This window comes from Eschrichtius robustus, chromosome 17 (assembly GCF_028021215.1).
Source record: "Eschrichtius robustus isolate mEscRob2 chromosome 17, mEscRob2.pri, whole genome shotgun sequence".
NCBI lineage: Eukaryota > Metazoa > Chordata > Mammalia > Artiodactyla > Eschrichtiidae > Eschrichtius > Eschrichtius robustus.
Genome location: NC_090840.1, coordinates 76,572,151 through 76,592,074, shown reverse-complemented (window position 1 = coordinate 76,592,074; position 19,924 = coordinate 76,572,151). Strand labels below are relative to the sequence as shown.

General features: G+C 43.7%; 1 protein-coding gene across 1 annotated transcript in view; it reads left to right on the top strand.

Moving 5' to 3' along the window:
* Positions 1-19,924, top strand: part of ADCY8 (adenylate cyclase 8) — a 235,889-nt gene that overhangs the window by 195,547 nt on the left and 20,418 nt on the right. The window contains exons 13-14 of the mRNA XM_068525423.1: positions 3,622-3,700; positions 12,350-12,508. Of these exons, the coding sequence (XP_068381524.1) occupies positions 3,622-3,700; positions 12,350-12,508 (238 nt within the window). The remainder of the gene's footprint in view (positions 1-3,621; positions 3,701-12,349; positions 12,509-19,924) is intronic.

The following is a 19,924-nucleotide window of genomic DNA, read 5'->3' as shown; positions in this document are numbered from 1 at the left end:
TTGCTTTCGGACTTAAGTGTCATACCTTTGTTGTGGGCTTTGGTAGGCCCTGCAGATTCACAGATGACTAAGACACTGTAGGGAGCTTAGAGGCAAGTATTTATAAGTACGTGCATGTGGGAGGGCATGATAGCTACAGAAAAAGCATCGTTGAGATCTGGATTGACAGCCAGCCTTCACCATTCACTAGATCTGTGAGGTGGAGTGTATTGTTTAACATCTGAGTCTCAATTTCTGCTTTACTAGAATAGGGATAATACTATTTTAAGTGTTTCTATGACAATTAAAGCAGGCAATGTATGCAAAGTGTTATTAGAGGTATGACAGAATCAGCACTAAGCAAATGCAGTCATTAGTATGGCAACAGAATAAAAGATAAATTCAAACTGGCTGGTTTATTTTGGGTTTCATGAGGGGAAATGGGAGCTAATAGCTACATAAAAATTTGGCTTCAGATGCTCAATGGCTAACGCTCCGAACTTGGTGCCTGAGATGTGAATTCTCATCCTGGCTGGGACACAAATCAGCTGTGTGACCTCAAGCAAGTGCCTTCTTCTCTCTGGGCCTCGGTTTTCAACCAATAAATTAAAAGGCTTGCAAGGACTATTATATCATGTACGGTACACGTAATATGGAATTGGATGAATCCATTAAATTCACATTATAAAGTATTTAATTACACGTAATTATTTTCATAATACTAAGTGCAAAAAAAGTAGGTTACAAAACAGTATGAACGATACAGTTCTAAATTTGTAAACATAAATATATTTTTGCATAAAGGAAAAGGAAATGACACTGAGGTGATTCCAAAATATTAACCATTGTTTTCTCTGGGTGGTAGGCTGAAGGATAATTTTTATTTTTATTTTTTTATTTGTGAATTTGTATTAGCTTCCAAATTCACTACAACTAGAATGAGTACTTCTCTAATGGTTAACACTCAAATTAAATATGAATTTTTATAAGACATCAGATAAGATGATCTCTAAAGATTGTGGTATCCTTGAGAAACACATTATTCTACATGTGTTTTCACTTAATATGTCCTTTTCTATGAGCATAGGGAGAGGATAGTATTAATTTAGTAATTTTGTTAATACAAATAAATTAGTTCAAAATGTCCTGGGCTTTATGTCTCTGCCACCCAATATCTAGCAGATATTGTACAGATTTCAGCCATTTGGCTCTCTTTGGAATTTCTTCAAATAGTCATAGAAGCTACAAAAAGAAAAAAAGAAAAAATCCCTTCTAAATTCAAATCACAGTTCTTTCTGGATGTTCTTTGGCCAGGCTGACTTACTGTGCATATTTTGTAGCCTCTACTCAGGTCATATTTTTTTCCATCTGAAATACATCCTGAAGATTCAAAGACCAGTCATAATTTTCCTTTACTTCTCTTCCGAATTTGATCTAGCCATCTCTCTATTTTTAGTCAACCACTGCTTTCAAAATGATTCAAGAGGTGTTTATGTTTTCTCTTGAAAGTGTGTTTTAAGTGATAAATTGCTGAGCTTTAAAAAGTCTTCTGCATCACAAAGAAAAGGATATCAGAAGTGCGGGTCAGAGCAGGAGTTCATTCAAGAGGAGCTAAGCATAGGACATCTCCCATTCAAACTAAGCCGTGTGAACGAGTGATTTTGTAAAATGCCACCACCAGGGGCAAGATGATGTGCTGGGAGCTTTAGGGGGTAAAGAGAGGGAGACATGGGCCACACACCATGCCAAACACGTTACCAAGGTCTGGTCAATTAATTCTCACAATTAGGGAGGTAAAGGCAGCTAGAGTCTTTCACAGGTCAACGAACTGAGGCTCAGAGATATTAAGTGGCTTGTCCAAGGTCAAACCACTGGTCAGCAGCAGACCTGAGATTGGAAGCTGGGTCTGCATGACTACAAAACTCATGACTTTTATTATTTTTTCAGGAGTCCACAAACTTCAGGGGCCAGAGAATTAATTGACATGAAGGAAAGGGTGGTACTGGAATGTGCCTATTCCCCAAAACAAGCACTGTGGTGACTGTGACTGAATGAATGAATGAATGAATGAATGAATCCTAGTCCCTAAAATTCTGGATTGACAATATATGGCTCACTCTTCACTTCAACACTGGTGGCGGACAGCCCTAATAGATCTGAGTCTGCGTGTGGCCTCACTTGGTATATGATATTTACTTATCCTCCCTACACTTAGAGGCTTGTTAACCAGCTAGCTAAGCAAGATATATGTCTCATACCTATAGAATGCATCCCACCTTTTCCTCCCAAAGTCTTATCGACCTTTAATATTCAGCTCTTGAGTCTTCCCTGAATATCCAGCCTGGGTTACTTTCTCTTCCCATATATTCCCATGGTAACAAGAGTGTATCCTTACTAGGCAGTGTATCATGTTATGAAATTATCTGTCTGTTTGGTTCTTTCCTTTTCTGAACTGTTTTGAGGGCAAAGACGATGTGCCTTCTTCAGTTCTGTATCCTAGCATGTGCCTGGTACACAGTAGATGCTCAATAATTATATGCTTCACTGGTGCTACAGAAAAGAAATATAATAGTGAGTTTTATCTTTTATTAGCATCTGATCTCCAAGGAAAAGCAGATGGAGCTAGGAATTCACAAATCTGAATCTTGTTTCAGCCCACAGAGTTCCTTGGTCCCCTGGGTCACCATGTGCACAATACCTCCCCAAGAGTAAGCACATTTCCATTCCTAAGTCCCTGGTCTACCTGGAGAGCTGGACTGGGGCTGGCCCTGTGTAAGCTGGGAGGGTCTTTTAGCATAAAGCTAGGTGAGAAGCTGGCCTTGGCAGCTGGGATCATGTGCCCATTTCCCTAAGCCCCATGCTACTAATGCTAGTCTCCAGTGAGAATAGAAAAGGGAAAGCTGGAGATTGCCTGGGTGCAGCCATATTAATGCCCATTCTACTGTCTCTGAGCACTGCATCTCATCCGTGATGGCCCCATTGTGTCCTTAACCACATCAGAGTTAAGTCACCTCTGAGTGAGTTCTGAGTATATGTATGCTTGTGGTTGGGAGGCTATGAAACAAAAGAGTAATGTGATCTGCCTTTAGTGATAAAAGATATTCTAGCAGCCATGTAGAAAAGAGATCAAAGAGGGTAACAACAGTGCCCAAAATTGAAATAGGAATTTATATAAAAACCTAAATGTGATTCTTATAGCCCTTAGAACAGGGGCTGCCACATAGCAAGTACCTTGCCTGCCTCTTAAATAGGATAACATCTAAAGAAAAAGAGGGGATGTTTGTCTTCACATGGATTTTTGTGACAAGAAAGTATAAGAGCTCTTTGAAATCTAGAAGAAGTGTTTTGCAAATAGAAGACATCATTATTAATGTAAGTTCATTGTCTAGATGCTGGATTCTAGAGTCTCCCAGCAGGTATGACCTATGTGACCTCATACCCTTGGGGATCAACTGAGTTCTGAATTAGCCTGTATGAAAGCCTTACAGAGAAGCCCCTATCGTATAGTGGGAGCTCAAAAAACAACTGCTTCCTTCTTTTTTTCCCACCCCGGTCTGAACCTCAGTTTCCTAATGGGCCTCCTTGAAGTCCCTCCATGGTTGTCAATAACCATGCCACCATTTGCATTTCTTCTTCCAACAGAGATTTCCTGGGGACCAAGGAGGCGTCACTGCTGCTGATGGCCATGTTCCTCCTCGCTGTCTTCTACCACGGACAGCAGGTAATCTGACATTTTCCTCTAACTGCCGTTGATTACCTGGCATTTCCCATCGCCGTAAAATTCACCTGAGAGGCAGCCAGTCATCTCTGCAATAAAGGACTTCTAGTTGCTTGCAGCAAGTGGTGATTTTTTTTTTTCTTCTTTTTTTTTTGTTTTTTTTCCTTTGGCCTCACTGCGTGGCTTGCAGGATCTTAGTGTCCTGACCAGGGGTTGAACCCGGGCCCCGGCAGTGAAGGCGCCACGTCCTAACCACTGAACCTCCAGGGAATTCCCAGCAAGCTGTGATTCTTAAAGAATCAATTCCTAGTACGCACCACTTAATAAAAAACTAAGATGGAGATGATTTGGTGAGCAATATGGTTTTCATTCCCTTTAGGTATATCTCTCTCAATAAAACTATTGTTAAAAAAAAAAAAGAGCTTTCAATTTCTGCCTGAGGCAAACTGGGACCCCTCCCAGTTCTATTACTATAGGAGTTGTGTAAACTAGGTAAACATTCAGGTTTGGGGGTTTTTTGTTTTAATTTTTATTTTATACTGAAGTATAGTTGATTAACAATGTTGTGTTAGTTTCAGGTGTACAGCAAAGTGATTCAGTTACACATACACATGTATCTCTTCTTTTTAAAATTCTTTTCCCATTTAGGTTATTCCAGAGTACTGAGCAGAGTTCCCTGTGCTATACTGTAGGTCCTTGTTGGTTATCTCTTTTAAATATAGCAGTGTGTACATGTCAATCCCAAACTCCCCATCAGGTTTGAGGATCATCCAGGTCAAGGTTCCAATCCTGCCCTGCCTCCCAGAAATTTGTGGCCTTGGGCAAGTAACTTATCTCCCTGAGCCTCTGTTTCCTTCTCTCTAAAATAAGATAGTAACACCTGACTAGGGCTGTTTTGAAGCATCATTTGAGATGACTGTATGCAGCATTTTGAGCACTGCCTTACAGAAATAGAGGAAGCACTTCATCACTGATTTGTCCTGAGTAGATAAAGTGCCTACCGTATTGATGCCACTTCCCCATCTGCCAGGATCTAGCACTGTGCAAAATCCCATCCCTGGCCCCAAGGGCTCCTGTCTCCTGGAGGAGAGCGGACCCTAAATAATGCAATGGGGGATGTGCTATGTGTGGACCAGACTTGTTCAAGGACTTCAGGAGTCAAAGAAGCAGGAAATTATTCTGCATGGGAGCATTATAACAGGCTTCACCCAAGAGGTGTCACCTGCTCTCCACGGCCGGTACGATTTCTCCATGCAGACTCAGACCATGAATTCAGGAACATTCCTCACCGGGGGAGATTCTCACTTTCTGGTAGAGCCAGGCCCTGTCTGCTTCACTGCTGTGCTCTGGATCCCAGCCCATCTCTCTTTGTGCCTGCTTTGACAAAGTAACCAGGAAAGGAAAAAAACAAAACAGGAAGACTATCAGCCAGAGCAGAAATAGAAACATACCACTGAGAAATCACCATGGAGACAGGGAGGTAACGCATCCTGAGAAACCAGGGATGAAACAGCTAAAAACCTAGAAGCTAGAGATACATACGTAAGTTATTTGTAATAAAGCGGGGTGGTAAAATGTAGTCAAGGGGAAAAAAGAGTAAATGAAACTTGGCAATCGAAGAAAAGGGGGCAAGAGTTAATATGTATCAAGCTCCTACTATGTGCCTGGCACTTCACCTGTGTTATCTCATTGCATCATCTCAACAACCCTAATGGTCGTTATTATGGATCCTGTGTTACAGATGAAGAAAGTCAGGCTACTCAGCTAGTAAGTGAGAGAACTAGAATTCAAACCCAGATCTGTCTCCAAACCCCACCTTTCCACTTTCTAGATTGGGGAAAGACAGAAAGAATTGTCTGCGTATCTTCACAATGCCAAGGGCATTCAATCCTGCAATATGACCTTACCTTGCTTTTCAATTTTAGCTGAATTTATGGTGAAACACTAAGCCAAATGTCAAAGTCTGGCCATTTACAGAATTCCTATATTTAGGTCTTTCTGGTTTTCTATGAGAGCTGGGGTCATGCCCTCCACATCTTGATGGATTCTAGTTACAGGAGAGGACTCCTTAGTCTGACATGCAAATGACAACCCATTTGAGGGCCGTGAAGACAGGATCAGACAAGGCAATCCTAGAGAAAAACATACGTACACTCCATCACACAGGTTTTAAACTGACAAGTGAGAAATTCTCAGAGATAGCTAAGAGAGAGCAAGTTCAGAGTAGGGGTCTTTGTTCCATAATAAGAAGGATGTTTCTATCTTCTCTGTCACCTTAAGGAATTACTTTGTCCCCTCTCAGTGCTCCCTTCCTCAAAACCTTTCCACCATTCTGATTCAGTTTATTCTATTCTCCATTTGTCCTGGGAAAGCAGATAACCTCATCACATGAAGATGTGTATAAAGTAAGAATATGTAAGTGAATAGTGAGGGCCTGAGTGCTCAAGTGATATCTGATTTCTTTTTTCTTTTTAACGTTCAAAAGGTTTTGAAATTATGTAACTACATCCCATAACTGTAGCAGTTACAGATGTAAGCTTTGGAGGGGGGTAGGTAAGATTCAAACCCCAACTCCGCCACTCAGTAAATATGTGACCTTCAGTAATTTACTTAATTTTCTGTCTCAGTTTTCTCACCTATAAAATGGATATGATAATAACAGGTTTTATAAGTTTGTTATATAGTATTACATGAGAATATGATTATAATATACCTCTCCCAGTGGTTTGCACATAGAATAAGTGCCCCAAAATTGTAAGCTATTAATATTTTACTCTGAAAGCAAGGGTCTGAGACAAACAGGGAATTCCCTGGGGGTCCAGTGGTTAGGACTCTGTGTTTTCACTGCTGAGGGCCCAGGTTCGATTCCTGGTCGGGGAACTAAAATCCCACAAGCCGTGCAGCACAGCCAAAACAAACAAACAAACAAACAATGACAACAACAACACAACAAAGAAGAGAACACAACACACAGAGAAAGTATTAGTATCCATTTGGTCCCAAGGCAGGAGCAGAGACTCAAGTCACTTGAGGTCACAAAGACAATAAGGAGGACCAGACAGAAACAGGAATCCAAACGCTTGAACTTCTAGGTCCGTTCACTTTCCACCGTGTGCCGCTGCCTGTCTGTTAGGGGATGCTTTCTGCAGGAGTGCATCACTTCGAGTGTCATTTCATAACATCCATCAGAGTCCTGTTCATCCGGATCAAGTCCGTCTACTCCTGGGTTTGCTACCAGCTTCCACCGTTTTCCCTTGTGACTCAGAGGCCCTCTATTTTTGTTAAAGGCTGAATAATCCCCATTGATGCCTGGTACACAGCAGTATCCCAGTGGGAGCATGTGTAATTTTACATCTCCAGAGTGACAGAGGCGGTTATGTAACTGTATAACTGGGAAAGCTCATCCTGCACATATGGGGAGCGATATGCCAAACACCTCTTCCTCCGAGGCAGGTGAACATCCCGAACGTTGGACAGAAGAGAGCAGACGGTCAGGTGCCTCCTACCTCGTGCCTGATTCACGTGCAGCCCTGAGATTTGGGCTTTGCCTCAGCATCTCCATTTAGAGCAGAGGAAGTCACTCACACCTGTGCACGGAGACAGAGATTAATGAGGTCAGGTCTCCAGTCACTTACTTCTAGGTCTGATAAAGACAGGCACTGGAATTGTGCAGCTTAGAAAGAAAGACCCAAGCCTTGGCACGAAATTCTTAAGTTTGCATCCCAGCAGTGCTGCTGGGAGAATAGGTGACCTTGAGATGCTCAACAGCCCAAACCTGCCATTTCTTTACCTGCAAAGTGAAAAGTCTAATAGTTATCTATTGAGAGTTGGAGAACGGCTGAATGAGGTCATAGACATAGATTATAGGGGTTAAGAGCCACAGCTTGGAGTCAAAATGCCCTGAGTTCAAATCCCAGCCTCTATTTGTGAGTCCTTGGGCACCTGACTTCACCTTACTATGCCTCCATTTCCTCAGCTGTGAAATGGGTATAATAAAGTACCTACCTTGTTGAGCTGTCGTGTGATTAAATGACCTTCAGTGCTTACGAAGTGCTCAGAACAGTGCCTGGTCCAAGGCAAGAACTCGGCCAGTGTTAGTTAGTGTGATAAGAGCCTGGCACAAAACATATGAACAATGTGTATTAGCTCCCTTGGTACTCTTTTCATGTAGCCAGTTCCTAAATGGTTTGGCAAAAATTAGGAGAGTGCACTTCCAAATCAATTGACATTTCTTGAGCAAATGCTGAAGAAGGTTCGCTTTTAAAAACTCAGTGTCCATGCCTTCGTTTTGCTTTGCTTTTCTCTTCATGTCTGCTCTGACCACACTGTGTTGAAATGATCTCTTTCTTTTTTGTGCTCTCCTATCACCACTCAGCTGACAAAGAGACTGTTAGGCTTATCTCCATATGCCCAGCCCCTAGCACATCAGTAGGTACTTAGTAAACTGAAACGGAATACTTTCCTTCCATGGACGTCTGAAAAATATGGGATGCATGCCTTCACGAGATTGGCTTTGTGAAGAGATAGGACTGTACTTGGACTAAAATATCTCTCTATGAACATGCCTTAGATGCAGTGACCTGCAGTCAAAATGTAAAGTATGTTCTTGTCTTGCAACTGGAAAATTCTTGCTTAAGTCAACTTCTGAACTCCAGATTTCCCTACTCATAGTTCTGATTTAAATTCAATCGGATGAGAGTATTTCAAAAGGAAAGAAATTTTAAAAATTATCTCTTGCTTTAACCAATACTGCATTTTTTAAGGGTGGAAACGAAACATTTCATATGGAAAAAATTGTGGATAAAATCCTGTCCTGCAACTTGACAAATCAAAACTCGATGCTCTTGAGTCTGGAGGGAAAAAAAAATGAAAGCATAGTTTCGATCAGATTTCATCCACAGACACCTTAAAGTCATAGTAAGACTCGATTAATCTACATTTTAGACATCTCCGAATTCTTTTACATACATCATGTCATTTGGTGCATACGATAGATCGTATGATAATCCATGTCTCGCGTTAAACGAGATGAAAGCAATTATCCTCATTTTTTGGAAGGGGAATCAAAATACAAGAAGTTGAATGAATTTCCCACAGTCACACAGCAACATGGTAAAACAGGACTAGCGTTCTTTTATACAACCTGCAGCTACCACTTAACGTTTTTAAAAATTTATTCTTCTGCAAAATTTTAAACATATACGAAAGTATGTAAAATAGTATAATGAACTCACAGCTTCGACAGTCACCAACTCATGTGCAGTCTTTTTTCATCTACATCCCTATTTATTTTGCTCACTGCTCCTTCCCAATTATTTTGCAGCAAATTCCAAATGTCCTATCATTTCATCTGTAAATAATTCAACATGCATCTAAAAGAGAATTTCAGCCTAATCACAATACTATTAACACACTTTAAAAAATAAAACAGTAATTCTTTCGTATGTTCAAGACTTTAGGCAATGTTTCAATTTCCTAATTAGTTTATATTTTTTTAAGTTTGTTTCAGTTGGGATCCAACTTAAGTCCATATATCGCCATTGGTTGATATGTCTCATTTCTTTTTTAATCTATAGGACCACCCTCCATTTTTTTTTTTTTTTTTTGCAATATTTTGTGAGAGCCACTGACCTCTAGAATATCTCTCAGTCTAGAGTTTGTTGACTGCACCCTTTATAGGGGTATTTAACACATTTCTCTGTCCTTTGTTTTTCCTATATTGGTAGTTATATCTAGAAACTTGGTGAGATTCAAGTTCAATTTTTTTCTGCAAAAAGATTTAATTGGTTAATTTCGTGAACTACTATTAAGAGGCATATAATGTCTGCTTATCTCCCTTTTGTGATATTAGAAGCTATTGACGATAATAACCTACATTCATTTATATTCTAGGTAGTGATATTCCAATTCTATCAATATTTCATAATTTGCTAGCTGGAATACATTTTTAAAGAGAACCTTTAAGTACAGTTCGTAAAGCAAAGGCAGGGTAAATGCCTAATTTACCTAGAAATTTTTTCCAAGTTTCCCAATAAGCTAGTTCCTGAGCCTCATCAAGATGCAATCAATGAGGTTTTGTTTTTTAAGTGTCACTATGAGCTTTTGCATTTTAACATATTTCTTTCATTTCCATCCATTGCAATTATTATTCTTAATTAAAGTTCAACTTGTCATATCTTTTTTTTTTTTTAATTTAAATTTATTTATTTATTTGGCTGTGTTGGGTCTTCGTTTCTGTGCGAGGGCTTTCTCCAGTTGCGGCGAGCGGGGGCCACTCTTCGTCGCAGTGCGCGGGCCTCTCACTGTCGCAGCCTCTCTTGTTGCGGGGCACAGGCTCCAGACGCGCAGGCTCAGTAGTTGTGGTGCACGGGCTTAGTTGCTCCGCGGCATGTGGGACCTTCCCAGATCAGGGCTCGAACCCGTGTCCCCTGCATTGGCAGGCAGATTCTCAACCACTGCGCCACCAGGGAAGCCCAACTTGTCATATCTTTGACAGTGGGGTGGTCTACTCCTTTCAACATAACCCCAGTCTCTGGTAGTCTACTTGCTTTCTGGTACCAAAATATGTTCCAGGCTTGTACATTTTCCTCCCTAAATTTCAGCCTTTTCTGCAAAGACTACAAGGTCCCTTTTGTAGGAATTGATATTTTGAAACCACAGTCTAGACACTGAGATTGTTCATTGCTACTAGGTTTTCATTGTTTCTAGACCTTGATTTCAGTTGGCAGAGCCAGGAAATACATATAGATCATAAGTTCATAGTGATACTTCCCAATTTTCATAGGACAGTAGACTTCGGACTTAACCTCATCAATCTTATATCTGCATCTCCTTTTTCCCTTCCCAAAAATTCGAGTTCTCAGTGACACCAACACAGTTATTCATTTGCTTTATCCTATAATTCAGATACCATAATCTAACAATAATACTACAAACACCACCACTACAAGGTGATTGTTATAAATGCTTTTAAGATTCTTGCTGCACTCTTTCTAGCCTCAGAGTATTTCTCTCTACGAATGTGCCATCAAATTATTGTGTTAAAAGGCATTTGGAATAGTTCCTCTCTGTGTGGTTGTACCTGTAGCTTCATTTGTTTATTTGTTTGTTTTCACAGAGCTTTTAAAAAATCCATTTAGTTTTATAATTAAGTAAAATATTTCCATGATTCAAAAGTCAGGTTTATAAAACAAGATATCATTTAAAAAGTTTAAATTCTATCTCTATTTCCCCTCCCCAAGCTTCCCTTCCTCATCTCATCGGTAATGATTTTTTATGGGTTTTTTACACCTCAATTTTTAAATAAAGAAATAAAGAAATATATATGGAGAGAGAGATGTAGATATATCCTTTCCTTAGATCAATAATGGCAAACTCTACATGCATTTCTCCACCTCAGAGGCCAGCCCATCAAAGTACGTACAGAGAAATATTCTTTGTTTCTTTTTATAGCTGTATATAATAGTTTATTCAACCAACAGAATGTACACTTGGATTGTTTCCAGCTTTTCCTATTACATATTCTGCTGAATGAATAACCTTGCACCTCTGTTTTCTCATACTTTTGCCATCCACTGAGATTTGCACGTAAGAGAAAGAAAAGAACTAGCTGAATTTTTTTAAGCCCTTGAATTCAAGGCATCTAACCATGTGTTTAATGGTGCAGCATATTGTTCATTTTAATAGTTAAAGTCTTTGAAATAATGACATTTCCCAAAGCTGTGGTAAATACAGTTTGTGAAATTCTTTAGAAAGGAAGCTCTCCACTTTCCAATGAAAAGGGATGCTAGGACAAGAGGGAACTAATGGGTATTAAATACCTCCTACGAGTCACATGCTCTACCTATAACTTCCTAAATAATTCCTATTCCAAGCTTGCCTGGTCATGAGCGTTCATCCCAATTTTAGAGATGAGGAAACAGAGACGTAGGCACTAGGCCAGGTTACAGTGCTTGAATGTGGGACCAGGACTCTAGGCCATATTGGTCTCACAACTAGATCCACTATCCTTCCATTATTAGCTCATGCATTTCTTCCTTATTGCCTCGACTGAGCTCAGACTCTAGAATTGGACTCTGGGGTTAAACTCAAATCTTGGCTTCCCCACTAACGAGTGTGTGACTTTGGTCAAGGGACTTAACCAGTTTGCTTCAGTTTTCTCATCTGTAAAATAAGGATCTATAATAATACCTTCCTATGAGGTTTGCTGTATGGATGAAAGGAGTTCATATATGTATATTCCTTAGAATAGTGCCTGGTACCATCCAACGAGTGTTAGCTGGCTTTATTATTGTAACTTATTTGTTGAGTCAACAAATAGTGACTGAACACCTTCCCTGTGTGCCAGGCACACTGCTACATGGTAAGGATGTGACGCTGAGCTGGTGAGAGGACCCCTGACCTCATGGCACTTACAGTACAGTGGAGGGCACAAACAGTTACAAAATCATAGGTGCCATAATCCTGGGAAGGGGAGGGACGCAGCCCTATAAAATCTATCACATTCTGATCTCTTCATGTCAGGCAAAAGGCCTCCCAGACTGTTCAGCTCAGGCTCTGTTTCGTCTGTGAGGGGCTCTGGAGAAGCCTTGTCCGCCTCCCACGTGCGTGTGCCTGAAACCTTTCCTTCCCCTTCTGTCCCCTGGCCCGCAGCTGGAGTACACAGCACGCCTGGACTTCCTCTGGCGAGTTCAGGCCAAAGAGGAGATCAACGAGATGAAGGAGCTGCGGGAACACAATGAGAACATGCTCCGGAACATTCTGCCCAGTCACGTGGCCCGCCACTTCCTGGAGAAGGACCGGGACAACGAGGTGAGCCCAGGCTGGCCTGGCCCCGGAGGACGGGTCGCCGCGGGAGGGCTGCGATTGGACGCACTGGTCACTGATCCCAAGCGCGGGGAGGATTTCCCTGTCCTCCTGTGAGCCCATGAGCGTGGAGACCAGGCCAGCCACGTGGTGCCAGGCCGCCCAAACTGTCCAGCACTGTGAGATGCACACGTGGCCTCCCCACCATCCGGTACCTCATGTGTAAGATGGACGTAGTAAGAGCTCTAGGGCAAGACTGAATTGGAATTTTAAAGTTTTATGCGTGTGTGTGTGTGTGTGTGTGTGTGTGTGTGTATAAAACAATTCCAGTTCGGGGTTATATAACCAAAAGGATTGAAAGTAGGGTCGCAAGGAGATATTTGCACATTCATATTCATAGCAACATTATTTAAAACAGCCAAAAGTTGAAAGCGCCCAAGAGACAAATGGATAAGCAAAATGTGGTCTATACATAGAGTGTAATGTTATTCAGTCTTTAAAAAGAAGTAGAGACTTCCCTGGTGGCACAGTGGTTAAGAATCCGCCTGCCAATGCAGGGGGACACGGGTTCGAGCCCTGGTCTGGGAAGATCCCACATGCCGCGGAGCAGCTAAGCCCGTGCGCCACAACTACTGAGCCTGCGCTCTAGAGCCCGCGAGCCACAACTACTGAGCCCGCGAGCCACAACTACTGAGCCCACGAACCACAACTACTGAAGCCCGCGCACCTAGAGCCCATGCTCCGCAACAAGAGAAGCCACCGCAATGAGAAGCCCGCGCACCACAACAAATAGTCGCCCCCGCTCGCCACAACTAGAGAAAGCCCGCATGCAGCAACGAAGACTCAACGCAGCCAAAAAAAATAAAAATTAATTAATTAATTAATTAAAGAAAAAGAAAGAAGTAAATTCTGACACATGCTACAACATGGATGAAGCTTGAGGACACTAAAATAAGTGAAATAAGGCTTAGCCTTTGACCACAAAAGGGCAGCTTTCTCTGAGCAAAGCAAACTGTAAACCTTCCAGGAATCTGAGTCACAACAAACATTCAAAAAATATTTATAAGGCACAGACTGTGGGAGAGGCACCATGCTAGCCCCCTAAAAGGCTCTGGGACTCTCGTGGTGAATTAAATACACAAGGACTTGCCGTCACGTAGCTTATATTCAAGCGGGGGCAGACAGATAACAACCTAGTTCAGAAACACATTGTGAGGGCACTTCACATTATGACGGGTGCTCTGATGGGTGAACAAAGATCACCTGCTGGTAGCAACTGGCCAGGGCAGGTGTGGTCAGGGGAACCGCTCAGAGGAGGCCACATCTGATCTGTGGCTGAATGATAGGAAGGACCAAGTCCCACCAAGAGAGTGGGGAAGAGGCAGGACTATCCAGGAAAGAGAGAACAGCACAAGCAGAGGCGCAGGGCAAGGATGAGCTTGGGGAGAACAGGAAGGCCAGGGTAAGAAATTGTACCCGTTTCCCAAGGCCGTTGTAGCACATACCACAAACTGCATGGCTAAAAACAACAGAAATGTATTCTCTCATGGTTCTGGGGGCCAGAAGTCTGAAATCAAGCTGCCAACACCAAGCTCCCTCTGAAGTCTCTCGGGAAGAATCCTTCCTCCTCTTCCAGCTTCTGGTGGTCCCCAAGTGCTCCTTGGCTTGTGGCCACATCACTCTAATCTCTGCCTGGGTCACATGGCCTTCTCCCTCCTTATAAGGACATGTGTCCTCCTGTCTTATGAGGGCTCTTAGATTTAGGGCTCTCTCTATAATTACATTTGCAAAGACCCTGTTTCCAAATAAGGGCATATTCTGAGGTTCTGGGTGGACATGAATTTGAGGGGTACACCATTCGACCCATTCCAAGGATGAAGGGTAGTGAGTGATATGAGGAAAGCCTGGGCCAGAGCCTGGCAGTCAGGTCTTATGGACTATAGTAGGGTTTGAGGCACCCTTTTAAGTGCTACGGGAGCCTTTGGAAAATTTAAGTGTTCCCTAATCTGATTGGCTGCTGATAGAGTATGGATAAAAGGGTCACAAGACCGGAAGCCAGTTAGGAGACCCTAAAAGAGCCCAGGAAAGGACCTGATGAGGAGGCCTAGGATTTGGCAGTAAAATGGAGAGAAGTGGATGAATTCCAGGTACCTTTACAAGTTGGAATCAATAGGGCTCCATAATGGAGTGGATGTGGGAGGTGAGAAATGAAAAAAAAAAAAAAAAAACCATTTGGCTCACACTTTAACCACCTAGAAAAAGGTAACTCAAGAGGGAAGTGAAAGATGCCTTTAAATGCCTGAACAGTTATCCCATGAGAGGGACTGGCCTTACTCAGCGAGACTCCAGAGGGCAAACAGGACAGTCCACAGGGGATATCTCTGTACTCTGCATTATGAGGAATCTTGTGATGATGGAGACCCGCAAGGGCAGGGACCACATCGGCCTTGGTCACCACTGATCCTCACGGTACAGTGTACCTCCCCTGTGGTCCTGCACATTAAAGGTTTGTGGAAGAACTGGAACGGTGAGCTCCCTTGCTGAAACTTTCAAGGGGTGAGAGGAGAGCCCTTGCCGAGGATGCTACAAAGGCAAAGTCGGTTGTCTGGGAGACTGCACTAGGACCACCCTTCCATATGGATTTTCAAACTAAGCTGAACAGGGGGCACAAAACCCATAGAACAAAGGTCACAAACTGGCTGCCTCTGAGACAGATCTGATCAGCAAGCCAGCAGCTGGGTGATTGGTTGGCTTGCGTATTTGTTTTAACTGGTAGATTTGTTGCCTTTAGGCATGGAATGGGCTCTCCAATACATCCATCCTTACCCTGACACTTATGTGACCCACTGATCCCCTGAAGACATCTGGGTTTGTGACCTTTGCCTTAGGGTAGAAATGGGGGAGACCTACAGCATTCATTTCCCATCCAAGCATCTGCAGAAAGACCAGTGGGAGAGAAGCCAAGGGCATGAGTCATGTGCTGCTTGAACAATCAGCTCTTGATGAACTCAGGCCCTTGAGAGTCTCTTGGATGCAGATTAAGGCACCAAACACCTTCAACAGATGGGGTTCTCTGGAACTGGGTTCAGGCCTGGTTTCCTTAAGGCTACCTAAGGTCAGGGGATTTGTTACAAGAGCTTCTTAACAAAGCCAGGAAAGCAGAGAGAATGTCGTTGCACATCAACCGTGACCACCAGACAGAGCAGATGAAACACTGGAGCCCTCAGAGGGAAGATCCAAAAAGAAACGAAAGGAAAGCTGCTTTCAATCAAGACACCAACACAAAGAGATATTTGGAACCAGTGGGGAAGAGCAAGAGGGCACTGGCTTCATCCTGAAAGGAAGGAAACCAACCAGAGATGCCAAGACCCCAGCTGTTATTCGGGCCAAACCCCCACTGAGCAAGGTAAATGTCAGGTTCAGCCTTAATCCCATGTATAAGACATTTTCAGTAGAAAGTCTTGTCAAGCCTATTTGTTGTTTTATTAATATTTAAACAGTTCATACTCGGCTAGGCTTAAACAGAGAAAATTTTCACATTGCCTGGAGAATCTACACATTATGATGTAATACCATTTTCTGAACACCTACTGTGTGCCAGGTACTAAGACAGGCAATGGATGAAAATGATCTTTCATTCTATTCACAACCTTAAGAGGAGAGTTCTGTCATCCCCACGTTAGTGATGAAGAAACTGGGGTTCAGAGAGGTCCGTGATGTTCCTCTATTTAAGCTATGACTCTAATCCAGTCCCTCAGATTTCTTCCATCTGTGCCACGTTACCCCCTTACTGTGCCGCTACCCATGCTGCCCCTGGGAGTTTGTCCAGATGAGGCAGTGTGTACGTGTGTGTATGATGGTTATGGGAGGTGTCTGCGTGGCAGGACTTATACTGTGTAGGTGTTCGGAAGGATTGGGATGTGTGTAAATAGGAATGTATGTGTGGAAGACTTCAGTGTTTGTGTGTGGGGGGGGGTGTGTGTGTGTGTAGGAGACACGGGCAGAGTAGTGTAAGATGTGAAGGGGTGACAGGCAGAGGCACGACAGCTGTAGCCTGCAAGAACTCCCAATTTCGTGCTCTGTTTCCATAAGAGGCATTTCTAGCTTCTCCTCTTGCTACAAACCTGAACTGTGATACAAACCTCTGGATATCTGATTGGGGGACATTTGTGAGTTTGGGTTCCAGCTTTCATGGGGCAACAGCAGTGCCCGTGGATGCAGGCAATAAGGAGATAAGAATGGTTATCCCCATTTCATCGATGAAGAAGCTGAGGCTCAGAGAAGTAAAGGAACTTGCCCAAGGTCACAGAGCTAGTGCAGAGTGAGCTGGAATTCAAGTCCAGGTATGTGTAACTTCAAAGCCGGATTTTGGGTTTTTTTCCCTCCACCTTGCTGTTAGGGCGTGAGTGGCAGAGAAGGGGGAGCGGTGACAAGAGATAACTCAAACCATCCAAGCACAGGGCAGTGGACAGAGCCTTGCCCTCCGGAGCATCCTGTCTCAGTCTGTTCCAGCTGTGTCACCCACACAGAGGTGCTGGCAGCTTCTGCTATACCACTGGACTTTCGGCTTAGAATAGGACTCACCACCCCAGGCAGGGACTTTCTTGCTGATAAGGCCAGCTGGGCTGGGTCATCAGTGTCAGGCAGGCTCTCGCTGAGTCCCAGGAAACCTGCTGACTCATCCTGGCTTATTAGACCTGCTGAAAGGACACTGACAAGGGCAGCTGTCTCAGGTGCTGGACAGTCCGCACAGCACAAATTCCGTCTCTGCCACTAACTAGCTGTGTGACTTGGGGCAGCTTACCCAACCTCTCTGAGTCCATTTTGTCATCCAGCTGATGAGGAAATAATACCAACCTTGCTGAGTTGGTGTGAGAAGTCAGCTGGGTAAGAGCACGTGAAGTGTCCAATGCAGCCGGCTGTAAGGGGGGCTCAGTAGAGAAAAGTCATTTGGTGCACTTGAAAGTCTGGTGCCTTGCATTCAGTCCTGGCTCTTCCTCTCATTATTTTGTGACCATGAACAAGTGGTGAACCTCTCCGGACCTCATTTTCCTCATCTCCAAAGTAACAGTACTTCCCAACTGTATGTTACAACCTTTACATGTGTTATTATGCGTAAAGGGCTTAAGTGGGGTTTGGCACCTTTTACGAGCATTCCGGTTGTTGCTATTATTATTTCTGACAAATATGAGCCATCATTACTTTTTCTACTTTTTCCCACTCCCAGCTCCACCTCTCACCCACTCATTCAGTCACTCGTCCAGCAAGGATTTCTTGAGGGCCAACCATGTGCCAGGTGTTAATTCTAGATCCTGGGGTTCAAACGGTGAACAAAGAAGGCAAAATCCTTTCTGTTATGAGGCACATGTTTTCCTGGGAAAACAGACATTAAAACTAATAAATATGTAACATAGAGCCTGGTAGTGCTAAGTTCTGTGAGGGTAGAAGAAGCTAAATAAGGGAACAGCATGTGTGAAAAGGGGGCATTTACACTGGGGGGTCCTGGAAGGTCTCTCTGAGGACATGACGTTTGAGTGGAGACCTGAGGATACTAATAAGGACAACAGTCTCAGAGATTGTTTTTTCCCCCGCAGAGAGGTGGCTTAACTTAGTATAAGACACACAGGGCTTGGAATCAGACAGGCTTGGGCCAGTGAAGGACTGGACTCTGGTTCCCTGCGCAAAGAGGAGACCAAAGTCTTCATCTTGGCTTCCGAGTGGGGGGCGGAGGGGGAAGCGTTCATACACTCAGAATCCTCTGCGAAGCCCAAACCTGTACATCCAGCTAGAGGCGGATGACGATAAAACAATAATAGCCTTCTATACTCATCAATCCCTCCCCAGTTTACAGTGTTTTTATCTTCTTTGAACCCAAAATAGAAAGAAACAGATGGCACACTCAGAGTGGTTGATTGGAGCAAGTCAATTGATGGGGACATCTTTAAATGTGTGGGCAGCTGGCTGGAGCTCTCCCAAGTGCCCCTCCAAGTCCCCCCACCCCCTTCTCCCTTCTGGCTTGGAGGGGGAGGGGGCCGACGTGCATGGGCACGTCAACGACCTTGCAAGCCCTTGACACCCAGCGGGGGGTCATCAATTTGGGACACTGGGTAGAAGATCGGAGGGAGGGGGAAGGAGAATGAGGTCATCTAATGTGCCTGGTGTCCTTATAAGAAGAGGAAATTAGGACACAGACACACATCAAAGAGACACCATATGAAGACACAGGGAGAAGAAGGCCATGTGTAAGCCATGGGGCGCACCCTCAGGAGGAACCAACCCTGCCAACACCTTGATCTTAGACTTCCAAGACTCCAGAACTGTGAGAAGATAAACTTCTGATATTTAAGCCACCCAGTCTGTGGCACTTTGTTACGGCAGCTTGAGCAAACTAATACAATAGGAAGCTGAGTAAACAGAGACTTTTCTTCCCACCATATCACAGCCATTTGGAGGATGCAGTCCTGTAGGTTTGCTTGTGCAGGTTCTTGGACCCACACAGCAGACAGTCCGACTTCTCCTGCAGTACCACTCCATTGTTCAAGGCCAAGGTGAATGGCCCAGCCTCAGAAAGCCATGTACCATTGCTCTGCTCCTTGGCTGCAGTCCACACTGCCCCCCAACCCAACCCAATCCAGCTGGTCACCAGCCACCTCTGCGCTTTTGAGCAAGGACTAATGAAAGCATCCGTTCAGATCCATCTACACTTAAGCTCAAGTCAGCTGATCATGAATCAGGGACACCATCTTTCACCCAGCTATGCAGAGTGAGGAAGACCCTGGACGTCTTTACCTCCCTCTCTTCTGCTCCCAACAGCATGATCCCAATGTCTTAACTCCTCCCTGTTCATTTTCCTTATCTGTAGAGTGGGTATAATAATCGTACCTGCTTCACAGGGTACTTGCAAGGGCTAAAGCATTGAATTCATATGAAAGTGCTTCGTAAGCTTTAATGTTTCCTACACAGGCTAAGCAGTCATTAACTCAACAAAATGTGGAGTGTTTACCTTGTACCAGACCCTGTATAGGGCATGCATTACATTGCAGGCATCCAAAGCATACTAATTGGATGATTTGAATGCACTAAGGTATAAATGGCATGGAGTCTTTGCCCTCGCAGACTCCACACATAAAGGAAGAGATGGACATTTTAAAGGCAATAATGCAGGTGGCGAGGGCTCTGTGTAGAGTTACCCAGGTGCTGCCACAGCCCGAGTCAGTCTCCTGCCCCCATCGGTGAGTCTGGGAAGGTTTGCAGGAAGACAGGGTACCTAGGTGGCTAGTGAAGGCAGAAAACAAGAGTTAGCCTGGTTAGGGTTGCTAATTGCAAGGAAGGAAGGACATATCCCATCCAGGCACAGACAGTAAAAATGAAAGCACTGAAGCATGTGCGTCTTCGTTTCGCTTCTTCCAGAAGCTTACCTTC